Consider the following 23,485-nt stretch of genomic DNA (forward strand, 5'->3'; position numbering starts at 1 on the left):
CTAAAAAGAATCAAGCCATCTGATCTTGTGTAGTATTGTGTAGTGAGGTGCATATAATAAAAAATACAGCAGTGGCATGTATAAACATTATTTCAACAGAGACTGAGATAGAGCCGATGGGTCCTCCTAGTTATATATTTAGATTTATGTTATCATAAAGACAAATTGTAGGTTAGTGGGAAACGACTAGTAACAATGCAATAATTAAATAATAATAAAAAAAATCGAACAATTAAAAACTATTCGAATATCACCAATTGTATTAAACAGAAACTTGTGATTAAAGTTCATGTAAATGTTGGAGTAGTATTCCGGGTTTCTACCCCGTTTGGTTCTGAAAATAACCTTCAATATTTTGAAGAAGTTTAGGCAGAATCTCATCTGACATCTTCAAATCTTGCTTCCTTGTGTTTTACTTCTCGATTAATAGTTCAGTTCCTATAATTGTTGTACACAAATTTTTCGGTTTTTGGTTAATCTTCTTGTTTCGGTCGGGATTTTTCCTCTCTTCTGAAGTATTTTTCTTATATATACATCAGTAATACGCTTAAGTCGCCTTTTGATTTCTCATCTTTGTTTTTTACACCAATTCTGTATACAATTACTCGAAATGAAAGCCAGAGGGTGGAAATGAATGCTAACATTTGAAAAATTTTTAATTTGTACTTTGCTATAAATAGCAAATTTATTAATAAAAAAGAAAATATCAAGCAAAACTTTTGGTCTGAAAGTTAGGTATTCTAAAAGGAAGATAAAAGTAAGATACGGACAGTAGAAATAAAATTCCTCAATATTGAATAAGTGCGAAAAAGTATATAGAAAAAAGACAACTTAATTGGTGAGGACACTTTCAAGAATAAAGTGCAGAGGCTGTTATATATAATAACACAAATTGAACAGAAAAATAAAAATAAAAAATACTTTCCAATTATAGGTTATTGTGGTGCAAATAAAATAAACCAAAGAAAATTTAAAAACTAAACCGAAACGAAATTGCTTAATAAAACTATTTAACATACTATAAGTTATTAATTAAATTTTATTATGAAAATGTTCTGTATTGTACGAACTAATAACTGAAATAGATTTTACTAATATATAATAACAAAAATAACTTTACACTTTACACTTTTAGCGTTTAATTATCCAAGAAAAAGAAATATGAATTTGGACGGCTTGTGTATAACAAATAGATTTCTTATACATTATAAATATACTAACAATGTTTTTGAGTTACTAATGCACAGAAATTAGATTTTTTCGGCATTACTACTTGATATAATGTCATATTTAATTCCGATGAATCAAAGAAAATATGAAACATGTCTCACATATATTCATGTTCTCAGTAACTAAAATCTAACAGATAATAGTAAGCATGAAAAGTTAGAGTTATATAATGAATAATACAGGCAGACTGTTAGGAATAATGAGTTAAATATTTCAATGCTTACATATCCTACTACAGACTCTTATTCTGAAAATGTTAAAATAAATGATCTTTAAAATAGACTAGAAACCAAAGATGTTAACAAAATTATCTAAAATTGAATAGGCATAATTTTGCTTTATGTACGACCTTCTATGAAGTAATTCGCATCTTTAATGTTTTAATGTTTCATATGATTAATAATTGAGATAAACTTTACTACAATAATAAATTTCTATTATGTAGTTTCGGCATTTAATTATCCAAGAAAAAAATTTGTTGATTTGTACACAACAAATATAATTTTTACATATTAAAAAGAAACTGGAATACCCTTTAAAATCCTGGCTTATACTTAAATTATTAATAACTCGGAAATTAGACATTTATCGGTACTATTACTCGACGTAATATCCAAGAAAAATCCAAATACTGGAAATGTAATTCCTCTGAGTCAGCTGAGTCAAGGAAATATAAAACATGTTTCATATACATACATGTTCTCAATAAAATATACCAGGTAATAGTAAGCATGAAAAGTTAGAGTTATATAATGAATAATACAGGCAGACTGTTAGGAATAATGAGTTAAATATTTCAATGCTTACATATCCTACTACAGATTCTTATTCTGAAAATATTAAAATAAATGATATTTAAAATAAACTAGAAACCAAATAGGTTAACAAAATTATCTAAAATTGAATAGGCATAATTTTGCTTTATATACGACCTGCTATGAAGTAATTCGCATCTTTAATGTTTTAATGTTTCATATGATTAATAATTGAGATAAACTTTACTACAATAATAAATTTCTATTATGTAGTTTCGGCATTTAATTATCCAAGAAAAAAAATTGGTTGATTTGTATACAACAAATATAATTTTTACATATTATAAAGAAATTGGCATGCCTTTTAAAATCCTGGCTTATACTTAAATTATTAATAACTCGGAAATTGGACATTTAACGGTACTATTACTCGACGTAATATCCAAGAAAAATCCAGAAAAAGGGTCATTTATTACTGGAAATTCCTCCGAGTCAGCTCATATACATCCATGTTCTCAATAAAATCTACCAGATAATAGTAAGCACGAAAGACGCTCTATCAGCAAGAGAAGAGTTGAACAATGAACAATACAATTATACTATTACTAATGATGAGTTAAATATATCAATGTTTGCATAAACTAGACAGCTAGTAGTATCCTACTGCAGATTCTGCTTATTCTGCAAATGTTGAAATAAATGATATTTAAAATGAACCAGAGGTCGAGTACCTTAACAAAATTATCTAAAATAGAATACGCATAATTTTGCTTTGTATACCAGAGCTATGAATTAATTTGCATTTTTAAGGACGTTATATGTTTCATAAAATTAAAACTTTATAATCTTTAATAAAATAATACATTTGTATTATAGAATTTTGATATTTAATATCCAAGAAAAAAATAATATGGGAGATTTTTGTACCACAAATAGCATTTTTATATATTATAAATCAACTGGCAAGTCCTTAAAAACTCCCTTATACTTATATTATTAATAACTCGGAAATTAGATGTTCATCAGTACTATTACTCGACGTAGTATCCAAGAAACATCCCGAAAAAAGGTCATTTAATACTGAAAATTTAATTTCAGAAAGTCAATGAAAATATAAAACCATGTCTCGAGTACATCCGTGTTCTCAATAAGTAAAATCTAACAGATTATAGTAGGAATGAAAGACTATAATAGTAAGCGTAGAGTTGAATAATGAATAATACAATCAGGCTAATAAGAATGATGAGTTAAAGATTTCAATGTTTGCATAACATAGACAGCAGACAATATCCTACTGCAGGTTCTTATGATGCTAACAAAATTATCTAAATCAGAATAGACATAAGTTTGCTTTACACATCATCAACTATCAACTAATTCGTATTATTAGGACACTCTGTATTTTATAAAATTAATAACTAAGATATATTATAGAGATAGAGCTTTGGCATGTAATTATCTAAGAAAAATAAATATCAATTTGGGTGATTTGTGTGCAAGAAATAGAATTCTTACACATTATAAATCATTCCCTTTAAAAACCCCGCTTAAATTATTAATTACTCAGAAATTAGACGTAAGGTCTACAAAAAATCTCGAAAAAGGGTCATGACATCAAATTATATAATAATACGATCAATCAGTGAGCATCGACCAATTTCGATCAATTTTCACATGCTTTTTACCGGCAAATTACTACGGCCCATCCGCCAAACATAACCTACAAACTAAAATCGAGCCGGCTAATAAAAAAAAACAAAAGGGAGCTTTTGCATTACCTTGGCGTGTTGGAGGCGGACAGCGACATGGCAGGAAATGCGTTGCAGTGGATATCGATTTATGGGTTTCTCTTGTTCTTATCATGGAAAGATTTCGATGCACTTCGGACGGGCACGGGGGTTCGTAAGGTTTGCGATTTCAGGAATTTCAACACGTTGATACTGGGGGGATGGTAACCGTCGGCGAAGCCGCTAACGAGCGTTAGGCATGCGCGGACGGTGTTTTGGGTGGATGTTATAGTCAGGGTGCATATACCACTAGAGTTTTCACGGGGTATGTAAGTACCTTTTAGTTCGATATTCCAATAGATCTTGAATTTTTTTTGTATATTTAATTATTACATTGTTACTAGTCGTTTTCGACTAACCTACAATTAGTCACTATGATAACTTAAATCTAGGTATATAACTAGTAGGACCCATCGGCCCTATTTCAGTCTCTAGTGAAATAAAATGTATACATGTCACTGCTGTATTTTTTATTATATGCACCTCACTACATAAGATCAGACGGTTTGATTCTTTAGAGTCTGTGTCCTGTTCTGGTGGTATCTGCTGCAAAAGCTGCAATATTTCAATATTCTCATGAGAGCATGATGAAAGACTCCATGTCTTTCTTCTTTGCATCATCCCCATAACTGAACTCCGTATGTTCATATAGGTTTCAGTATTTGCTTATATAATAGCTATTTATTACGTACTGCTAATGATGATTTTCTTCCAATTAGCCAATACATTTTGCTATATTTCAATTCCAGTTCTTTTCTTTTCTTCTTTATATGTTCCTTCCAGCAAATTTTTGCAACAAGATTCATTTCGAGATATTTAGCGTTGTTGCTATATGGAATGATAGTATTATTTAATGTTATTGGTGCTTGTACAATCTGTTTATAGGTGAACTGTACATGCACAGATTTACTTTCACTAATTTTTATTTTCCAAGCTTGTGTCCAATTATTTATATTGTCACTTGCCTGTAATTTTTGTGAGGCTTCTTCACTACTCTCTCCGACAGCTATAATCGCAGTACCATCAGCAAATGTAGCCATCGTCATATTCTTTATTTGTGATGTATCATTTGTGGTAGAGTAGGTAAAGCATTGGTTCCAGTACACTTCCTTGTGGTAGGCCTGCTTTAGCTTCTTTTTATTGTAGAGTAAGTAGAGCTCTTCTTGTTTAATTCCAAACATTCTGGCTGTAATGTACGATTTTAGTAGTTCGGTGTGATGAAAATGTGTCTAAAAGAGTAATTCATCTGTACTATATCTGATTTATGGTAATATAGTCCTATGTTTTGTTTGAATGTCTGTTTTATTTTATATTGTTTCGTTGATGTTTTTGAATTGATGTTGACCAAAAACCAAACAATTACATTTTACATTAGATGTGTTTGCTAAAATTTTAATGTACAAACTAATATATTACTACTGTTGTGTTGCATCAATAAACAAACAAGGCTAATTTAATATTAAATTAAATTACTTCAATTAAAATTAAGTGTAATAGTCTACGCCATTAAAGTTCGTGTGGTTTGGCCAACTTCAATCTTCTTCCAATTTCATTTTCTGCGTGTTTTCCAGTATCTGTATTTCTTTCACTTTGCTGTGATTTAGTAACCTTATTTCATGCTTTAAGACGAAATCTTGGATACCTTAATAAATCCATTTGGTTTCGAGGTCATCGTACAGTTCCTGGTTGGTTACGTGGAGATAATCATTGCCAATTAATCATAGTACTTTGTTTTGACAGCGTTAGATGACTAGTTGATTTGAATTTTTAGTGCAACCTCATATTTGCACCCCATATGTCTAAATTGACTTTATGATTGACTGATAATTTTGAAATACATTAGCTACCAATATTAATTTACATTTTTAAACGTTGTATTTAAGAGGATATATATTACTGTTTTGAGAATTTTTTTAGAGCAATTATTTGTCTATATATTTAAATGATAATAGTAATTCATTGTTATTAAGTTCATAGTTATGTACTGATATTCGTGATATAATTTGAGTTCAGTATTATCCAATATTGATCTTATTAAAAGTAACATACGTTGTGAATTATGTACACAATACCGTTGTTTATTATCGACCAAAATGGTAATTAAACTCGATCAAAATTCGAAAGTCGAGAAAAACGACAATTAAAAAAAACGTATTACGGCCCAACCTAAATCAACAATCAATAAATTTACATAATAACTAATTACATCGATAACTTTTAAAAAGTGAATTGTGAATAGTGTCAGTGGGTTACAAAAAATATTAATTATATTTTGTAGGATTATTTTTACATAACTACCGTGGCACGCTCGAAAAATTCACGACAAAAAATCTCCGATAAAAAAAAAATAGTACGTGCATAAAGATACTGGCCCTAAGTTTCGTGTATAAGATATCATTGAAAAATGAATGTTCCAACACTATCGAATTGTTCGTTACGAGCTCCGTGAGTGAACAGAGAGACTCGTGCTACGAAAACCATCTAACTGTGAAAAACTGACCCCTGGCAATGTGTTCGTTTAACACCTGCCTAAGGGAATAAAAGTGGTCACTTTGTGTCGGAATTAAGTCTGCCCATTAACTTTTATGAACATGTTGGAATAGAATGAGTTATGTCGTTATTTCTTTCCTTCCCTGAATATTTAATTTCCATTTTCATTTTCCTTTTTATATACAGGGTACGTACAGAATAATATGAACACGATGCAATATTGTATAAGTCAATACTTAGGCCTATTTGGACCTATGGAACTGTGGGGTACTACCAGCAAATCTAACAAAGCTATCCTTCGGAGGCTCCAGAATAAAGTGTTGCGGGTCATCGTCGATGCCCCTTATTAAGTCTTCAGTTAACTAATTCATCGCAATATCCCCTTAGAACCTATAACGAGTGTGATTCAAAGTGTTAGTGCAAAGTACACCGAAAGACGGTTACTGTATCTCAATGTACTCGCCAAATAGTTAATTGTTGAGGATGACAGCGAAGTGCGTAGGCTCAAACGCATATTACCATAGGTTCTGATTAATAGACACATAGAGTGAGATATAATAATCTCTAGAATAAGTTATAAATATTTAAATTAAGTTAGGATGGACTTTAGAATAAGCTAGAATAACCTCTAGAATAAGATTTAGATTATAAGTTTGTACAGCAGATCACTTACAGTTATATTGTATAATAGAAATAAAAAAAAACTTATTGACCACGGGCAGATTGTTTCAAGAGATTAATAAAAAAGAGGACGATGCGATATATAGTATTTCCAATAAAACAGCCAATGAACGTCATCAACATCGTCGAACGTATTGCCAAATTCAGTTTGTAAGAACGTAAAATTCATTTTATACTCGGAGCTGATTTTTCCTTCTTATTTTACTAATTATCACTGCTCTACAACAGTCTGACAGTTTGATGCATCCGAAAATGTAATTTAATTGGTGTATAAAATTCGATTTGTGATGGTACTGGTCGACACCGTCATATGTCTGCAAAATTACTCAAAACATTAATGGTAATAATCAGTTAAGTTATATATCGGCAAATATTCTTTTGGCGCTTGTTTTATTAAATTTCTAACTCTTGTTTAAAATTTGTTATAATTCTGATTAAAAATACCAAAGCTATTCAATGGCCAGGATCAGGAACTGATTGCGTCTCTAAGCAGTTACTGCGAGCACAAAACGAGATAATGGTGGCCCCCTCTTACAAGTAAAATACGTTATAGAGACAACTGCCTATAGAACTAAATTGATTCAGTTATATTGGAAATATTTTTACGGTGTTGGAGCTATACTTAATATTAAAATTAATATTGAGAGCGGGTAAATACAAAGAGGGACATAAAGCAAAGCAGGTAACACATCAGATTCATTAATGTTAGTGCTATTCGAGATTAAATTTATGAAATGTATAAAAACAGTAGTTTTTCGAATATTATTTAAAACGATTATTTCAAAGAAGATTATTATTAGATTATTAGTCTAGGAAGTATCCATAGATAACTTAGGGATATGCGGCCCTTTGGGGCATGGAAGTTATCCCTTCATATACTATTATGAAACATAACAAACTTTAATAAAGAGTGTAAAGACAACCAATGTTGATGGAAAAAGGTAAAAGTTAAAATAAGATAGGTTCCTTATTTATCACGTTTTGGAGCAGAGTTAGAAATTGAGTGTTTTTGTTTTATATAATTTACTTTTTAAAAAACAGGCTTAAAAACATACACTGTCGACAGAAATATTGTCTACAATAACACCTTCCTTTTACATAAACTCCATTAGACAGAAAAATATATTGACAGTACACCATCTGTTACATCGTTAACAAGTATTCGATAGATTAATAATTAACTATTTGGTAATTGAACAGTGATTCTGATAATCAAAGAGACTGAATGAAATTTTTTTGTTGTGTCTTTATGGATCAATGCTGGTAATTATCATCATATGATAAGATGAGCGGAAACATTCAGCTGGTCCTCTCATACTTATTACTGGTAAGATAGCCGCCAAATATCGCTATATTCCAAAGACGATAATGTGTCCACACATAGAGCTAAAAAATCCAGTCTTAGCTTGATGAACATCAGAATATCATCGATCATTTTACTAGGTCAACATAATCAACTTCAACATAACTGAAGCAATTTTAGCAGATGTTTTGATACAAGAATGAGATAACATTGCGTTGGAAACTATTCACTCTACGAATCCATTCCACGAAGAAATGCTGAGGTTTTAAAAGCAAATTTGAACATCTTATTAATAAATAAATATTATGTATATATCAGGTGTTCATATGGCAAAATATCCATTCCCTATAATGTATAGTCGTTGAATATTTCTTGATAGTTTTATTATTTGTTCATTGTTATTTTATTCTAAGGGTAATACATATTTGTAAATGTAATGCAAAAAGCACTAATTTCTATTTTTAGAAGATGTAGCATGAAAACAAATAATAATGTTATAGCAAATATGCATCAGCTATTCAAAAATCCTGATCCTGAGAATAACTAACAAGCTCTTATTTACAAGTCAGATTATTTTTTAAGAATTTCTCTTCGTAAACATTACACGTCAGATTTCAGTCAAAACAACTGTTTGTACATTAAAAACTAACTTTATTCGTTTGTCACTCAATATAATATACGTACTGGTTGAAAATATTGCAAAATTTCTGTATTGATTCATTGATACTGAGGTTAAAAAAAGCAAAAAATGCAACAAGGTTTATAGATTTTGACGGCAGATGAAAGAAAACAAAATAGCAGATAAAGAAAAAAACTGCAAAGAACAAAATATGGCATAGAATTATATAAATTGAAAACTCCTCAATACCTGAATGTTTGGTCTACTATTCCGTCTATTCCATATTAAAATATTTGACTTGACTGACTATTCTTTTTCTTCTAATAAAAAAAAAATTAAAATATACCTTAAATGTTTTTATATGCTATAAGAGTATTATTTTCAGGTATATATTAAAAATATAAACTTAAGAGCAATGTTACTATTTTTTCCTACAGTCAATGAATAGGAAAAGTACGAAAGGATAGCAGTCTATATAACATATACACTTGGAGGAATGTGATTGTATTAGCATACTTATTAATATTAAACTGTAAATCAATTATTTGCGAAATCGTTTCTAGAATAATAAGTTGCGTTATAGAAATAATATTTTTTGTGATCGATAAATATTTCAGTTGTTTAATAAGCTACGGAGTGAAGGTCATAGGGAAATGCATGGAACAAACTCGAGTCGAATTTTGATAAATGATTTGTATTACCTTTTGTTTTTCGGGATTTTATTTCTTGGTTCTTAGGCATAAATTTAATATTGAAATATTAAATAATTTGTTATAGAGCTAGAAATAAGTCACAAATTAATTGAAATTATTTAATTAGTTTAAAAAATTTAATGTAATTTGTTGTTGCATTTACTACTAATCAGTATTATTGAGTATATTATTTAATATAGGTTTTCAATTGAAATTTCTCCTATATGTTTCTAAAATTCTAAATGTATTACTAAAATTGATATGAACAATTCAAGAGATTAATGGTGAAAATGAAAAGTATGGCCTTAACCAGAGGAAGCTTAGCTTATAAAAAAATCCAAACTAACTGTGCTTTCAGAAAATAACGCACTGAAGGACAAAATATTTTGGAAGTAATCTAAAGGATCTCATAACTCTTAAGAGGTTACAGTTGGAAGTAAAAAGTCGTCTGCCCCTTCTCAGTTATTTCATAATTTATATTATTTTTTATAATCTGCATAATTAACACCTGACATATACAAAATACTTAATTGCTTTTAAAATAGCTACTATTGTTTGTAGAATAGAATCATTGAGAATGAGTCTCAATAGTAGAATAGAATACTGTCCCATTTTTGCACCAAAACATCCGCCAATTGCGTCAGTGATGTTACAGATGGAAATATACTCCTCATTATTGTTCTAAAATTCCCCATAATGGTTTAATTATTTTAAAGTGTGGCGGTTGTACTGTCAAGTGAAGATATTTGATGATGTTTTTATGTAGGATCACATATACGTCGCATTATTTAAACAATCAGTGTTGCTAGCATGTAACGAAATGAATGATTGAACGAATGAAATGAATGAATGAATGACATGTAAGAATGAATGAATGAATGAATGAATGAATGAAATGAATATTTCATGACGGTCATATTTATTATCTAGCTCTTGCTTGTAGTTTACATTTAAGTTGTTTCTAATTTGTAATTTTGTGCTTTTTTCAGGTTAAGCATCAATACAAATACATATCGAGATGACTTCAACTTCCTCTAGAGGCAATTATTAATATTTACTAGTGGATGTTTTATCTTATTAAATTTAGTGCCTTATGTTTTCAGTTGCAGTTCGATTTTCTTAAGCGCTTTTGAAGGTTTTGTGGTTGATATTTGATCCTTTTTGCCATAATATTTATTTTTGATATATAGTAGTGTATGTCAAATACAGGCAAGTAGCACGATTCATTATATTGTCAATGAGTATTGGTATATAAGAAACACTGACCTTTATTAATATATTGAGATTGACATGGTAAAACAGAACATAAAGGTATACAAACCTATGAAGAATCACCTTTAAAGAAAGTAAACTGTATTAAATTATTGATGAAGACGATCTTCCATTCAATTATTTTTATTGTTACTGGTCTATTGTAATTTTCGTGTTGTATCTCCGTTATTGTCTCTGACAGCAAGAATCGCATATCATTAAAAATGAAGCCATCGTGAAACTTCCCATTTGTGATATATTATGTGTAAAGTAGTAATTATTGGCCCCAATGCACTTCCTTGTGGTTTAGTCTCTTATTGTACATTTCCTCTTGTTTGATTCTAAATTTACTGGCTGTGATGAACGATTTTATTTAATAGTTCGGTCTGTTGCTTTCGTAACATTTTCTGTAACTTATGAACGAAGCCATCGTGCCAAATTTTATTGAAGGCTTCTGCTACATCTAAGAATAAACCTCTTCATATTTCATACTTTTTCGATGATATCTGTTATTCTAAGCACCTCATAAATTGTTTCAGGTTTTTCAAATACCTTAGTTATTATCTGTAGCAGTGGATAGGTCTATAGGCTTTTGCTTCATTTAATGATTGTCCAAGTGTTGGCATCATGATAATTTCAGTCAAATTTCATCATTTTTCATCAAACGTTCAGCAAATGCTTCCTTTTTTTTAGTGTTAGGTCACAATTTTCATGTATGTTTCTGATAGATGGACTGTATAGACAGGATATCTTTATATTTATCATCTGTTAGATTCCGTGCATAGTTTCTTATGGATTTAGTTTTAATTTCCAGTATGTCCTTTTTGATCAATTGCGTTATATTGTTTTGAATATTTTTATTTTCATGTGTTCTGTTTAGTTGTTATTTAGTCATCATTTTATTTAATTCCTTTAATTGTAATCTTAATTTCTTGAGGGTTAAAGGAAATATCCACAACACATTTTCAGCTTCAAGGAATTCGTAATAAATAACACAATATTGAGCCAGTTTGATTGGCGCAGCGGTAAAAGCGACAGGACGGTCTTCCTACTGTTGCGATAGTCGCGGGTTAGAATCCCGCTAAGATATGGTCGTAAATGTGTGAAGAGAGAAGTAATGATCCCAGTCACGCCATTAACCAGGTTGGGTAAGACCAGAACCACGTGAAACTGTAGGTCCGGTCCAGATAAACTCTCGATGGTAAAAGGAGACTTTAAAATATACAGAAACTAAAGACTGTTTTTTATTACAGTTTTAGGTATCCTATTAAAATTTTCAGACCCATTAATCCAGCAGCAGTGAAAATATAATTGTTAAATATCTCATATATATATATATATATATATATATATATATATATATATATATATATATATATCTATAAATATAATTGTTTAAGTAATACTTATTCTCATGCGCATATCATTGTTAGTAAATAATATAAATGGCGCACAGCGATGGCAAAAAATTACAAAACAGAAAAAAAAACGGGGAAAAACGCTGGAGCTCGATGTAGGTCATGAAATCGAGAGAAAATAAAAACACCGCCATTCAATAGTAAATACTGCATTACCTCATTTCGTAACCGCAACGATTATTTGACAAATTCCGGTCTTCGCGGACGTTTCGGTTTTGTTTTCTTTTCACTACACTTCACAATTCACTTAGTCACACGCCGCTAGTTCATATTAAATGTTGAAAACTAATAATGCAGTATTATTTATTGCTAGGTTTCTTTTACGTCGACCATATGTATAAATAAATAACTGACCGCTTTGGCTTGTCCTAAAAAAAACGAAATAGGAGCCAGAACAGTTTCTTTTTTTTATTGTCGTATTCTTATTCGGTTCATCCATTTCACGATACACATTATTTTATTCATTCACGGTTGGCGACTATCATGTAGAAATGAACCATTACATCTTTTTGCTGTGGTTTGGAAACCAGGTTTTAAAGAACTTGAAGGAACCATCAATTATTGTTTTGGATAATGTATATGATGATATGATAATATCATATCATTGCGTACTGGTGGAAAACATTACAATAAACAGAACTGGAATTTGTACTTGATTTCCAGGTCATCGTGTAGTTCTTCGTTGGTTACGTAGCTATAGGCATTAGTAATTAATCGAAGAATTTTGTTTTGACAGCGTTGGATGACTAGTTGATTTGAATTTTTAATGCAACCCAATATTTACACCCCACTAGTCCAAATTGGCTTTATGATTGTCCGATAAAGCAACCTCTTTGATTTTAGATCAAATTCAGAGTATCTTATGACTAACTAGTATAATTGTTTTATTTTGTCTAACATGATGTTTGCAATTCAATCTACTCTTAACATGGATGCGTGTTAACATGGAGGTGTGTAAAGTACTTGATGAAGTATTGTAGTTGAATATGATTATAAGATTGTGAGTCTAATAATATTAGTTATGATCTTCAGAATGTGTGTATTTTACTTACCCAAATATTCCAAGGTAATTTAATACAATACAGAGCGGCTAAAAGTTTTAAAAAATCAAAGGTACTATATAAAAGGAATGTTTTGCTAACCTTAAATTATCATAATAGAATTTTTCAGTAGGTTTGCGATAGTTACAGTTTTGATTTGTTTTAGTAAATATGACACTTGATCTAGTATTCATAGGGCAAAAGTTCTAGTATTCTTTTAAAATTATTATTTCAATTTCAGTTACACAGTACAGCCATTGTCGGCGAATCGATTGTAGGCAAATTTAGGTTATTTGCCTTGATAAATCCTGGTTCAATTTTATAATTTCTTTTTTCTCTCTGTTGGTTGCACGAAACCAATTTTTTAACTCTGTCAAATGTAAGTTAAATAACCCAAATAAAATCGAAGCGCGCTAAAAGCTCACATGTTGGAATGCGGAAATGACGGTTAGGAAACGGTAAGTGACGTTAACGTTTCGTAGAGTTTCTAATGGTTGTTTGTCTTAAATGGCGAATTTTGATATTTTGCGTCTTTATTTCTAGGAAAATCTTAGTAATTTAACTTTTAATTTTAAAATAAATATACTTCCAATCACTCTATAGTATATTATTATTATAAATCAATATATTTATGATTCTTTCTTTCAGTCATGTAGCCTATTATTGAACATTGTTATATTTAGTCAATATGTGGTAGCCTCAGATATTGGCAGCATACAATAATCTTCACCAATTCCATATCCTTTCGCATTCTCAAATATTTTCAAATTTCTTGTATTCCTGCCTATCATTTCAGAACCAGTGGTTAGGTGGTATTTTTGAACAACATGAAACAACATGAAGACACTGAGCAATATGACGTAGTTTCAATAATGCGATTTGCGAAAAGGATTGCCTAGTAGGGCACTACTACAAATACAAAATATGTTTAAATTTATATAATTGCTAGTGCCCTGAGAATAATATCAAAGGTATAGCGTGAAAACACATTCATGTTGCCTGAATGCTTTTTTTATAATAAAATCAGTCCTATCACAGCTGTAACAGCAAAAAAGTGAGTAGAATTGGTGAAGATTACTGTATAATGATATTTGCGGGTTCGAATACCGTTAGGCAAAGACGCGCATCTTTTATTTCTTGATATTTTGAATGTTCGTATTAAACAGTTCAATTTCGGCAAGATACAACCAGGCTGGTTAAGACCAGATGTCACAAAGCATTCGATAGACTTAACACTAAATACCGTGAATCGGATCCACCATATACATTCCATCATAGTTTTGTCTGGTTTACCATCTGTTAAAACCTATATTCATTACTTTGAATTAACCAGAAACATTTCCTACAAGTGAGCTAATAAGAAATGTTTCTTATTTAATACAGTTTGTTGTATCTATAAAAAGAATAAGTTTGTTCAACGCAATGGGGACATATTAACGGGAGATTCATATTGAATCATAAAATCGATTTATACACCGTACCAAATACAAATGGAAGGCAATTATTTTTATTTAATTATGTTTTTGTAATGGCTAATTTTTTATTTATAAAAATATTATATACTTAGTTTGATAATAACTGTAAAACTAATCAAAGCATGTGTACAGTTCTTTAATAACTAATAAATCTCTCTCACTTTACTTATAATATATATACTTTTAGCCCATTGCTGTTATTGTTGTTGTGCTTTTACTAGTTTTTTTTCAGAAGTAATCAATTATAAAGTTTAGTGATAACAAAATTAATGTTATTTCTTTTAAAATTTAAGTAGTACATAGTTATTTAGTAAAAACAGTCTCTTTTTACGTATTTGGTCCTTTCAGAGTTTACTTACAACAATGTAAATGATGAAAATTTTAAAAATTTTTAACTATTTACAATTGTGAAATATTATGTATATCGCAGTGTTTTTATATTAAATTTAATTTAAATGTAAATTAAATGTTTAGAGAGTTTAGTTATTACAAAGCGAATGATAATAACTCTCGAATTGTTCATAATAGTTGTTTTAACATATTTTCTGGTTGGTTTTGTTGCAATTTTTTTAAAATTATGATATCTAAGTGCTGTGTTATCTTTACAGTAATATTAACTGTTTGTAGAGTTTATTTATAACAAATGTAATGTTCAAAATATTTATAAATGTTAAAACATTGATAAGAGAACAGTTACAACAAATTAAATGTTCTTGTTTTTTAAAAATAAGTTATTTACTTTATGACACATACAATTTTAATATATTTTGTATTATTATACATTTCTAGTTATATTAATAACATATAAACTATTAATATAACAGTCCAACTGTTCATAATAGTTTTGCACTATTGCTGTTGCACTAGTATCTTGTAACTTACTGGTTTTGTACAATTAATTTTTAGGGTATATTAATAACAAAATAAATATGGTTGTCTTTAAGAAAGACTGAATGTAAATAAACAGTTTTTCACATTATAGTAATTATTGCTGAGATTCAATTAATTGTTTAAAGAATTTAGATGTTAGTCACATGTGAATCTTAATCATAAATGAATATTAATTTTATTAAAAATATTTTTTTTTTATATTTAGAGCTATTTACTTACTCTGCCTATTTGTAACAGTAATTGTTTTACAGCATAATAGTATTATTCTAATTTACTAGTACCTCTTGCAGTTGAATAAAATTGATTATGAATTGTAATTCCAACAAAACATGTGTTGCTAATTTTAAAATTGGCGTTTAGTATTGGTATTGGTATTACTATTTTCAGATTTTACCATATTACCAATTAACATTTTATTAGTAACAGCAGTTGTGTTCATATCACATAGGATTTGACACATTCATATTTATGTTCTAACTACCCATGTTAAATAATGTTGCATACTTCTCGATGATATATTCCTTATTTTATTAGTTTTAATATCTAATACTCAAATTAATTATATAAAACTAAACGAATACTATTCGTTTAGTACTAAGTTTTATACACAAGTAATTTTTTATAAGACCTAGGTTGGTGGTTGATGGTTTACAACCACAGTAGGTAATTTAAAATACAAATAAATTTGAAGGTTAGGAATTCCTAAAGATTGTTTTGTTGTATTTATATAGAAAATATTTATGAAAGAAATATGAAATGTTGAAATAAGCATAGGGCCCATAAAATTTCCTATATTTACAATGTATAGGTAAATATTCCAAGGAATCATTCTAAACTACATTGTTCCCTTTATTGCAGTATTTTATATACATACTCATTGACTCACTTGCACTAAACTCTTTATCTATTTTGTGCCTTAGGTCCGATCTGCCCAGTGGTTCATTACTGAGGTACAGTAGTACAGTAGTAGCTATTACTAGCCTCAGCTGATATATTTCGCCCACTGTATAAAACTACACATTTGCTCATAAGAAAATGATGATGTTATATGTAAATAAAATCATCTACTTTAAATCATTTCTGATCAGGGTAAATAATCTATTATATCATATATGAAAATGAACCAAAAATCGTGAACATTTTTTTGAAATCCCATAATTTTCCGCTATTATTGTATTATAAAGAAATGAAACACGTATTTCTGACTAATAAACCATAAGTTTTTTAATAGAAAGTAAAAACAGTTATATATATTGTTTCAATGTTTCACTTTTTATGAATATTTTGTCAGATATTATCGTTGATTTTTAATACTATAGTTAAGGTAATTTCGATTATGTCGGTTCGAGTATACAGTCTTAATTTCGTTAATTGTAGACCATTATTATTATAAGGAATATTTTTAAATATTCTAATTTAAATATGAACTTGTCTACTTTCATACCCTTGTGCTTTCTAGTACTGTTTCTATATGTTAAGGTACTTTGTTTTTTATTCTTATATAAGACATGTCATATATATCATGTTCTCTAGCATTTTATAAAAATAATTGTTTCACATGTCGTATATACGCTTAAAAGGCGTGGAAGTCTACTTTCTATAGTAATTAACGAAGTATTTTGACAATATATGATTGTTTAGAAATGTATAGAGACAAACGTTTTTAAAATAAAAACTCTGATGTAACAGAAAAAAGTATTGCTTAATAATCCACTCAACATGATATTTATCAGTTTCAAAAATTAAATATATAGAAACGGTTTTTATATACATCTTAATAATCATAACTGCTGGAATATACTTTAATGGTTGTGTTTCAGATTTGAATGTTATCTATATAAAATTAGTAATGGTTGAATTATATTACGTTAGCTACCAGGTGTATCGAAAAGTCATTACTATGTTACGATTTGATACATACCTTATTTTATTGTACGAATATCAACCTTCAAAGATATACACGTTAAATTTTGCCAAAGTAATACGGTCATAGATTGATATTTCTTTGCAAATGTTAAGCTTCGTGCCTGAAAACGTGCATTTGACGCATCAATTGCTTTTCTTATTTAATGGTAAGTCGAAACTTGGCATACTCTAACTTTAAAAACATACGAGGCGTGGTTCGAAAATTTAAAAGTGTTTTTTTCGATGTGCGAAACAAATACTGTTTTGGTAGACCGAAAAAGTTTGAAACTGCAGCAATTATTGAAAGAAGACCCAACCCAAGCTCAAAAACAATTGACAGAAGCGTTAAAGGTGACCTAAGAAAAGATTAGCAACAATAGTGATCGCTATTGACAATAAATGACTAAATTAAAAAATGCATTGACCGAAAAACTTCTAGAGTGGACCCGAAGATATGGTAAAATGATTTTACAGCATGCTAATGCGCACTCTCTCTGAAAGATGGGCAAGATTTATAAAATAAAATGACCAATGCTTTAAATAAATAAATTTTAAAAAAAAACGATAAAAACTTTCCGGTACTCCTGGTATATTAAGATTTTTGAATATATTGATTTGCTCGCTATTATATATTCACCGTGTTACCTTGAATCTTATTTTTATTCTATTTTACTCATATAATTTCTATTTTAAATTTGTTTGATTTGATTTTGATTACTTATTGTATAGAAAGAGAACTTTTATTTCTTTTGAATATAATATAACTTACTTTTATTATGAAATAGAAGCTAAAACATATTAATATTCCTGTAATTCATTCAATTAATTAATATAATTATTGTCAATTTATGACAATTATAACATTGATAAATTTGTGTAATGTTCAATTTTGCACGGTTATATAGTTTATGTAACTGGGGTCGTCTTTAAAAAATACAACTTAAATTCATTGTATTTGTCATATATCTTATTCGCAGCATGATAAGAAGTAACAGATTAATATTTCTTGAAAACATTTCAATTTTATATCATTATTATATAATTTAATAGTTTTTCCCACATGCCTTTTTAGTATTTTTAGTATTTTCAGGTTGGATAAACGAGATTCTCTAGGTAACATAGTCAAACTGTATATTTTTACTTTTCTGGCGGGTGGCATTATTCTACACTTTCTTTGGACTTTCTACACTGAAATTAGGACACATGATACTGTGCAAAATATTTCATCTTCTGGTAATGAAGTATTTGTTGCTGACTGTTGCTGTTACATTCCTAAAAATTGAAAAGTAGTCCCAGTATTTTGTTACTGTTGTATAAATGATTTATAGCAGTTTTTCAATTAGCTATCTTCAAGCTTTTTTGAAGTGCCACAGTATTTTTACACCACAATTTTCCACACTATAACTGCCAATGTGTAACAACTATTATTTTAAAGAGTTAGTCAATATTGAAAATTTCCTTTAAAAATGTTCAGAAATGTTATGTACGGCATATCGGATATTCGAAATTGCATTTTCGACAGTAGCTTCAGAAAGTGGTTTCATGATATGCCTGGCAGTACAAGAAGATTTGTGTGGCTTATTGAGACAGGCGATCAAAATTAGATCTGCCGGCCATAGAACTGTTAAAACCAAATAAAACTGTTACTGCAGATATTTACCGTTATCAATTAAACAAACTAAAAGACGTATTTTTGCAAGAAAATCTACCTATAGCCATTAAATTTATATTGCACCAATGTTCCCAATAAAATCATGTTTAAATAGAAAACATTATTAGAATACATGCAAGAACCTACTATAATTTTAAATACACGTAGACGTGTGTTATGTTTTACTTTACGATTGATAACGTATGTACTACACGTGTATTCATGAAAATTACTACGGTGTTATTCATATTTTTAGTATGAGTATCTTAAATACAATGTTAACCACAGAAATAACCACGATATCAATGTTTTGGCACAAAACTTAAGTCCACATAAATTTATCGAACAGAATTGTTTTGAAATTTTGAGACTGGAGACAAGTAAGACTCATATAATATAACAAGTTATTACTTAAAATATTTCAGTAAGTTCTACAATATTTACACTTTATCACTTATTAGTTTATATTTATACTATTATTTAAAAAATAATAAGTAGGTGTCATAACGATAAAGCAGATGGAAGATATTATCTTCTTCCATTATAATAAATAATAAAATCAATGTAGTTGAAAAGCTTTCAGGGACCATATTTAGTTCAGAAGCAGAATACAGAAAGCGATTACAGGGCATACCTGATAAATACATTGATTAAGCTGTTAAACATTATATTGCAATGGTTTTTTAGTGAAATAATAAACCGTTTGTGTATCAGTATCTACTATTTTAATTACCGTTTTACAATATAGCTAAAACTTTAATTAATATAAACTAGGTAGCAATCAATACTTACGTTTCAGTCATTGTAGCATGTTACAATAAAATGTTACAGATGTAATTCATAGCTACACACATACAATCACATCTTGTTACTGCTATTTGTAACTGATTATTTTCAGGTCGTATGTATTTCTTTTGATATTATTCAATTAGTCATATAGACATCAGAATCACAAAAATAAAATGTTTTCTCAATGATCACTTATTTGCTTGAAGTCGTTCCATGTATTGATATCTGATGTAAGTATATCGTCTTGTGTGTCATTTTTCTTTTTTCTGTATGTGTTTATGAAACAAGCTGTGAGTGTATTTACATTGCGTTTGTTGTATTTGTAGTTTTATTTTATATCAGGTAGAGTATCGCCTTCTACTCTGTCATATTCACCAGACGATAACCTTATCCTGTTCTAATGATCTGATTGAATTTTGCTTTGTTGAATAATTATTCTAATACTTTTGAAAACATCAGGAAATGAAACATTTTCGCATTATAGTAATTAACCTTGAAATTAAATTAATTGTTCATAGAATTTGAATGTGACTAAGTGAATACTAATTTTATTAAAAATATTCTTTTATATTTAGAGCTATTTACTTATTCTGCCTAGTTGAAACAGTAATTGTTTTACAGCATTAGGATATTATTCTAATTTACTAGTACCTCTTGCAGTTGAATTGAATATTTATAGAATGTAATTCCAACAAAACACGTATTGCTAATTTTAAAATTGGTGTTTACCATATTTTCAGATTTTACCATATTACGAATTGTTTTTTTATTACTAACAGCAGTTATGTTCATATTCGCATAGGATACATTCACATTTATATTCTAACTACTCATGTTAAATAATGTTGCATACTTTTCAATAACATATTCTTTATTCTATTAATTTTGGTATATAGTATTTAAATGAATTATATAGAACTAAAAGAATACTATACGTTTGGGACGTGACAATTTCTCTGGCTTGAATTCCTAGTAAAACTTTTAAAGTTTTATTGTTATCAGACGAATTGCATGGTAAATTATTTTATTATTAAACTATTTTTAAACAAAATTTAATAGGGCCTGCTAACTTTCATGCACAGGCAATTTTCTATAAGACCTAAGTTAATGGTTTACAAGCATAATAGGCGAATTAATTTGAATTCCCAAAGATTGTTTTTTGTCCAAAGAAAATATTTATGAGAGAAATTTGTAATGTTGAAATAAACATAAGACCCATAAAATTTCTTATTAAATATATAATGTATCGGTAAATATTCCAAGAAATCTCTCTAAACTACATTGTTCTCCTTATTGCAATATTTTATATACATACTCATTAACTCACTTGCAATAAACTCTTTATCTATTTTGGGTTTTAGGTTTCACCTGCCCAGTTGGTGGTTCATTACTGAGGTATAGTAGCCTCAGCTGATGGTTTTAGATAACTAACAGGTAGAAGGCCAAATGTGGTTGACATAAATTAATTACAATGTGTATGTGCATATTAATATATTACTATGTTATTTAGAAAGCTTGGTACATTTTTAATAAGTAAACGGGTTTTCGTATATTCATAGTATATTCATCTAAAATGTTTCTTAAAATTTATAAAACTACATATTTATGAAGTCTGTAGTTTTACAAACTTCTAACTACACACCTTCATAAGAAAATGATGCTGTTGTATATAAATAAAATCATCTACTTTACATAATATCTGATGTAATTGAATGATCTATTATATAATATAAGATAATGAACCAGAAATCGTGAACATTTTTTAGAAATCCCATACTGTTCCACTATTATTGTAGTATAAAGAAATGAAACACGTATTGCTGACTAATAAACCATAACTTTTTTTAATAGAAAGTAAAAACAGTTATATATTGTTTCAATGTTTCACTTTTTACGAATTTTTGGTCAAACATTATCATTGATTTCTAATACTGTAGCTAAGGTAATCTCAGTTAAGTCGGTTCGAGTATACAGTCTTAATTTCGTTAATTTTAGACCATCATCATTATAAGTACTTTAAGGAATATTTTTAAATATTCTAATTTAAATATATACTTGTCTACTTTCATACCCTTGTGCTTTCAATTACTCTTTCTTTATGTTCAAGTCCGTTGTTTTTTATTCTATTATATAAGACATGTCATATACATAATGTTTTCCCGCATTTTATAGTAATAATTGTTTCACATGTCGAGTATGCTTAAAAGGCGTGCAAGTTTTCTTAACAACAACATTGTATATAATTATTATTTCTAAAACATAGTGCTTCCGAATGTATTGATCGTTTTTTATACTTTAGATAAGGAATAATAACAAAATATTCTAATCCTATTCAAAAACAATGGCTTCTGTAAAAAAAGTAAACACTAACCAATCGATTTTTTTAATTCGTTTTAGTGACTAATCGTTTATAACTTTATATTTACTAGAAAGTTATAGCTTTTATTTTCCAGTGATTTAGTTTTGTATATCCTTCAATATATCTTAGCATTTTTAAAAAAATTAAGTTAGCTGAAATATTTACAGAGGTATCTGAAATTACATTGAGGAACAAAAACGACCAAGTGTAATTTTTTTAAAATTTAAATACATATACTAAACTTGATCTAATTTTGGAAGATAATTATGTTATTATAGCGGTAATATAATAATTATCAGCACAATACATTACCGGAATAGAGATAAAGTATTACTATACAGCCCACATATATCCCCATATATTAAGTTATAAAATAATGATAAGAAAATACTACTTTTTAAGTGTCTATTAATTGATAATAGTTGTCTTCATATTATACCATTAATGTTACTTGATATGTAAGTAAAATGAGAGCTGTGAATTAAACTATCACTAATTTTTACTCATTAAATAATTATTAACGACTTAAAGAATTTTTTATGTATTTTCTTTTCGCTTGTAAAAGATAAAATATTTTTAAAAATCGTATAACATATGGCGCCTATTAACTGGATTACAATTTCATGTAATGTTTTAAAGCAAATTTATTTTTATCTGGACATTACAAAAGCGAATGAAATAATATTTAGTTTCAATGGCGATACAAATAGAGCATTTTGATGTTATCTGGTTGTAAAATTATGTACTTTTGAACTCATTGTTGTTTTATTTATATCTATCTGAAATCATTATATTGTATAAAAGTCTTTTTGAAGAGTTTGGAAAAAAGGTTTGAGAGATTATGAGATAAACTAATACAATTAAAAATGTATAAAGCATATTTGTTTTCGGTGAAAGAAATGAGACAATATGAACCTTATAATATAAATTGAAAATAAAATATCTATTTATAAATATAAATATAATATAATAATATCTATTTTATAAATATAATATTTTATAAATGTGTAAAAAACAAAACAATTCTGTGTTAAAGTATATATTTTTTGCAATCGTATAATGTGTATCAGAAGAATGTTTCAGTTTTTAAGGGATAGAGATTTTTTATTTAAGCTGCAATGCAATGAATTGATCGCGCTTTTATTTCTA

General features: G+C 28.6%; 1 protein-coding gene across 3 annotated transcripts in view; it reads right to left on the minus strand.

Annotated features, from left to right (window-relative positions):
* The window catches only part of LOC143198658 (uncharacterized), an 84,394-nt gene that overhangs the window by 37,023 nt on the left and 23,886 nt on the right, over positions 1–23,485 (minus strand). Inside the window, exon 1 of one of the 3 annotated variants that reach the window (XM_076408001.1) lies at positions 3,764–3,890. The exons of the other annotated variants lie outside the window; for them this stretch is intronic. Coding sequence (XP_076264116.1) covers positions 3,764–3,792 — 29 coding nt within the window. The 5' untranslated portion in view covers positions 3,793–3,890. Of the gene's footprint in view, positions 1–3,763; positions 3,891–23,485 lie in introns of those variants that run through there. 3 annotated transcript variants of the gene reach the window in all.

This window comes from Rhynchophorus ferrugineus, unplaced genomic scaffold (assembly GCF_030347505.1).
Source record: "Rhynchophorus ferrugineus isolate W39M unplaced genomic scaffold, kcgeb_rfMv2 rfM6, whole genome shotgun sequence".
NCBI lineage: Eukaryota > Metazoa > Arthropoda > Insecta > Coleoptera > Curculionidae > Rhynchophorus > Rhynchophorus ferrugineus.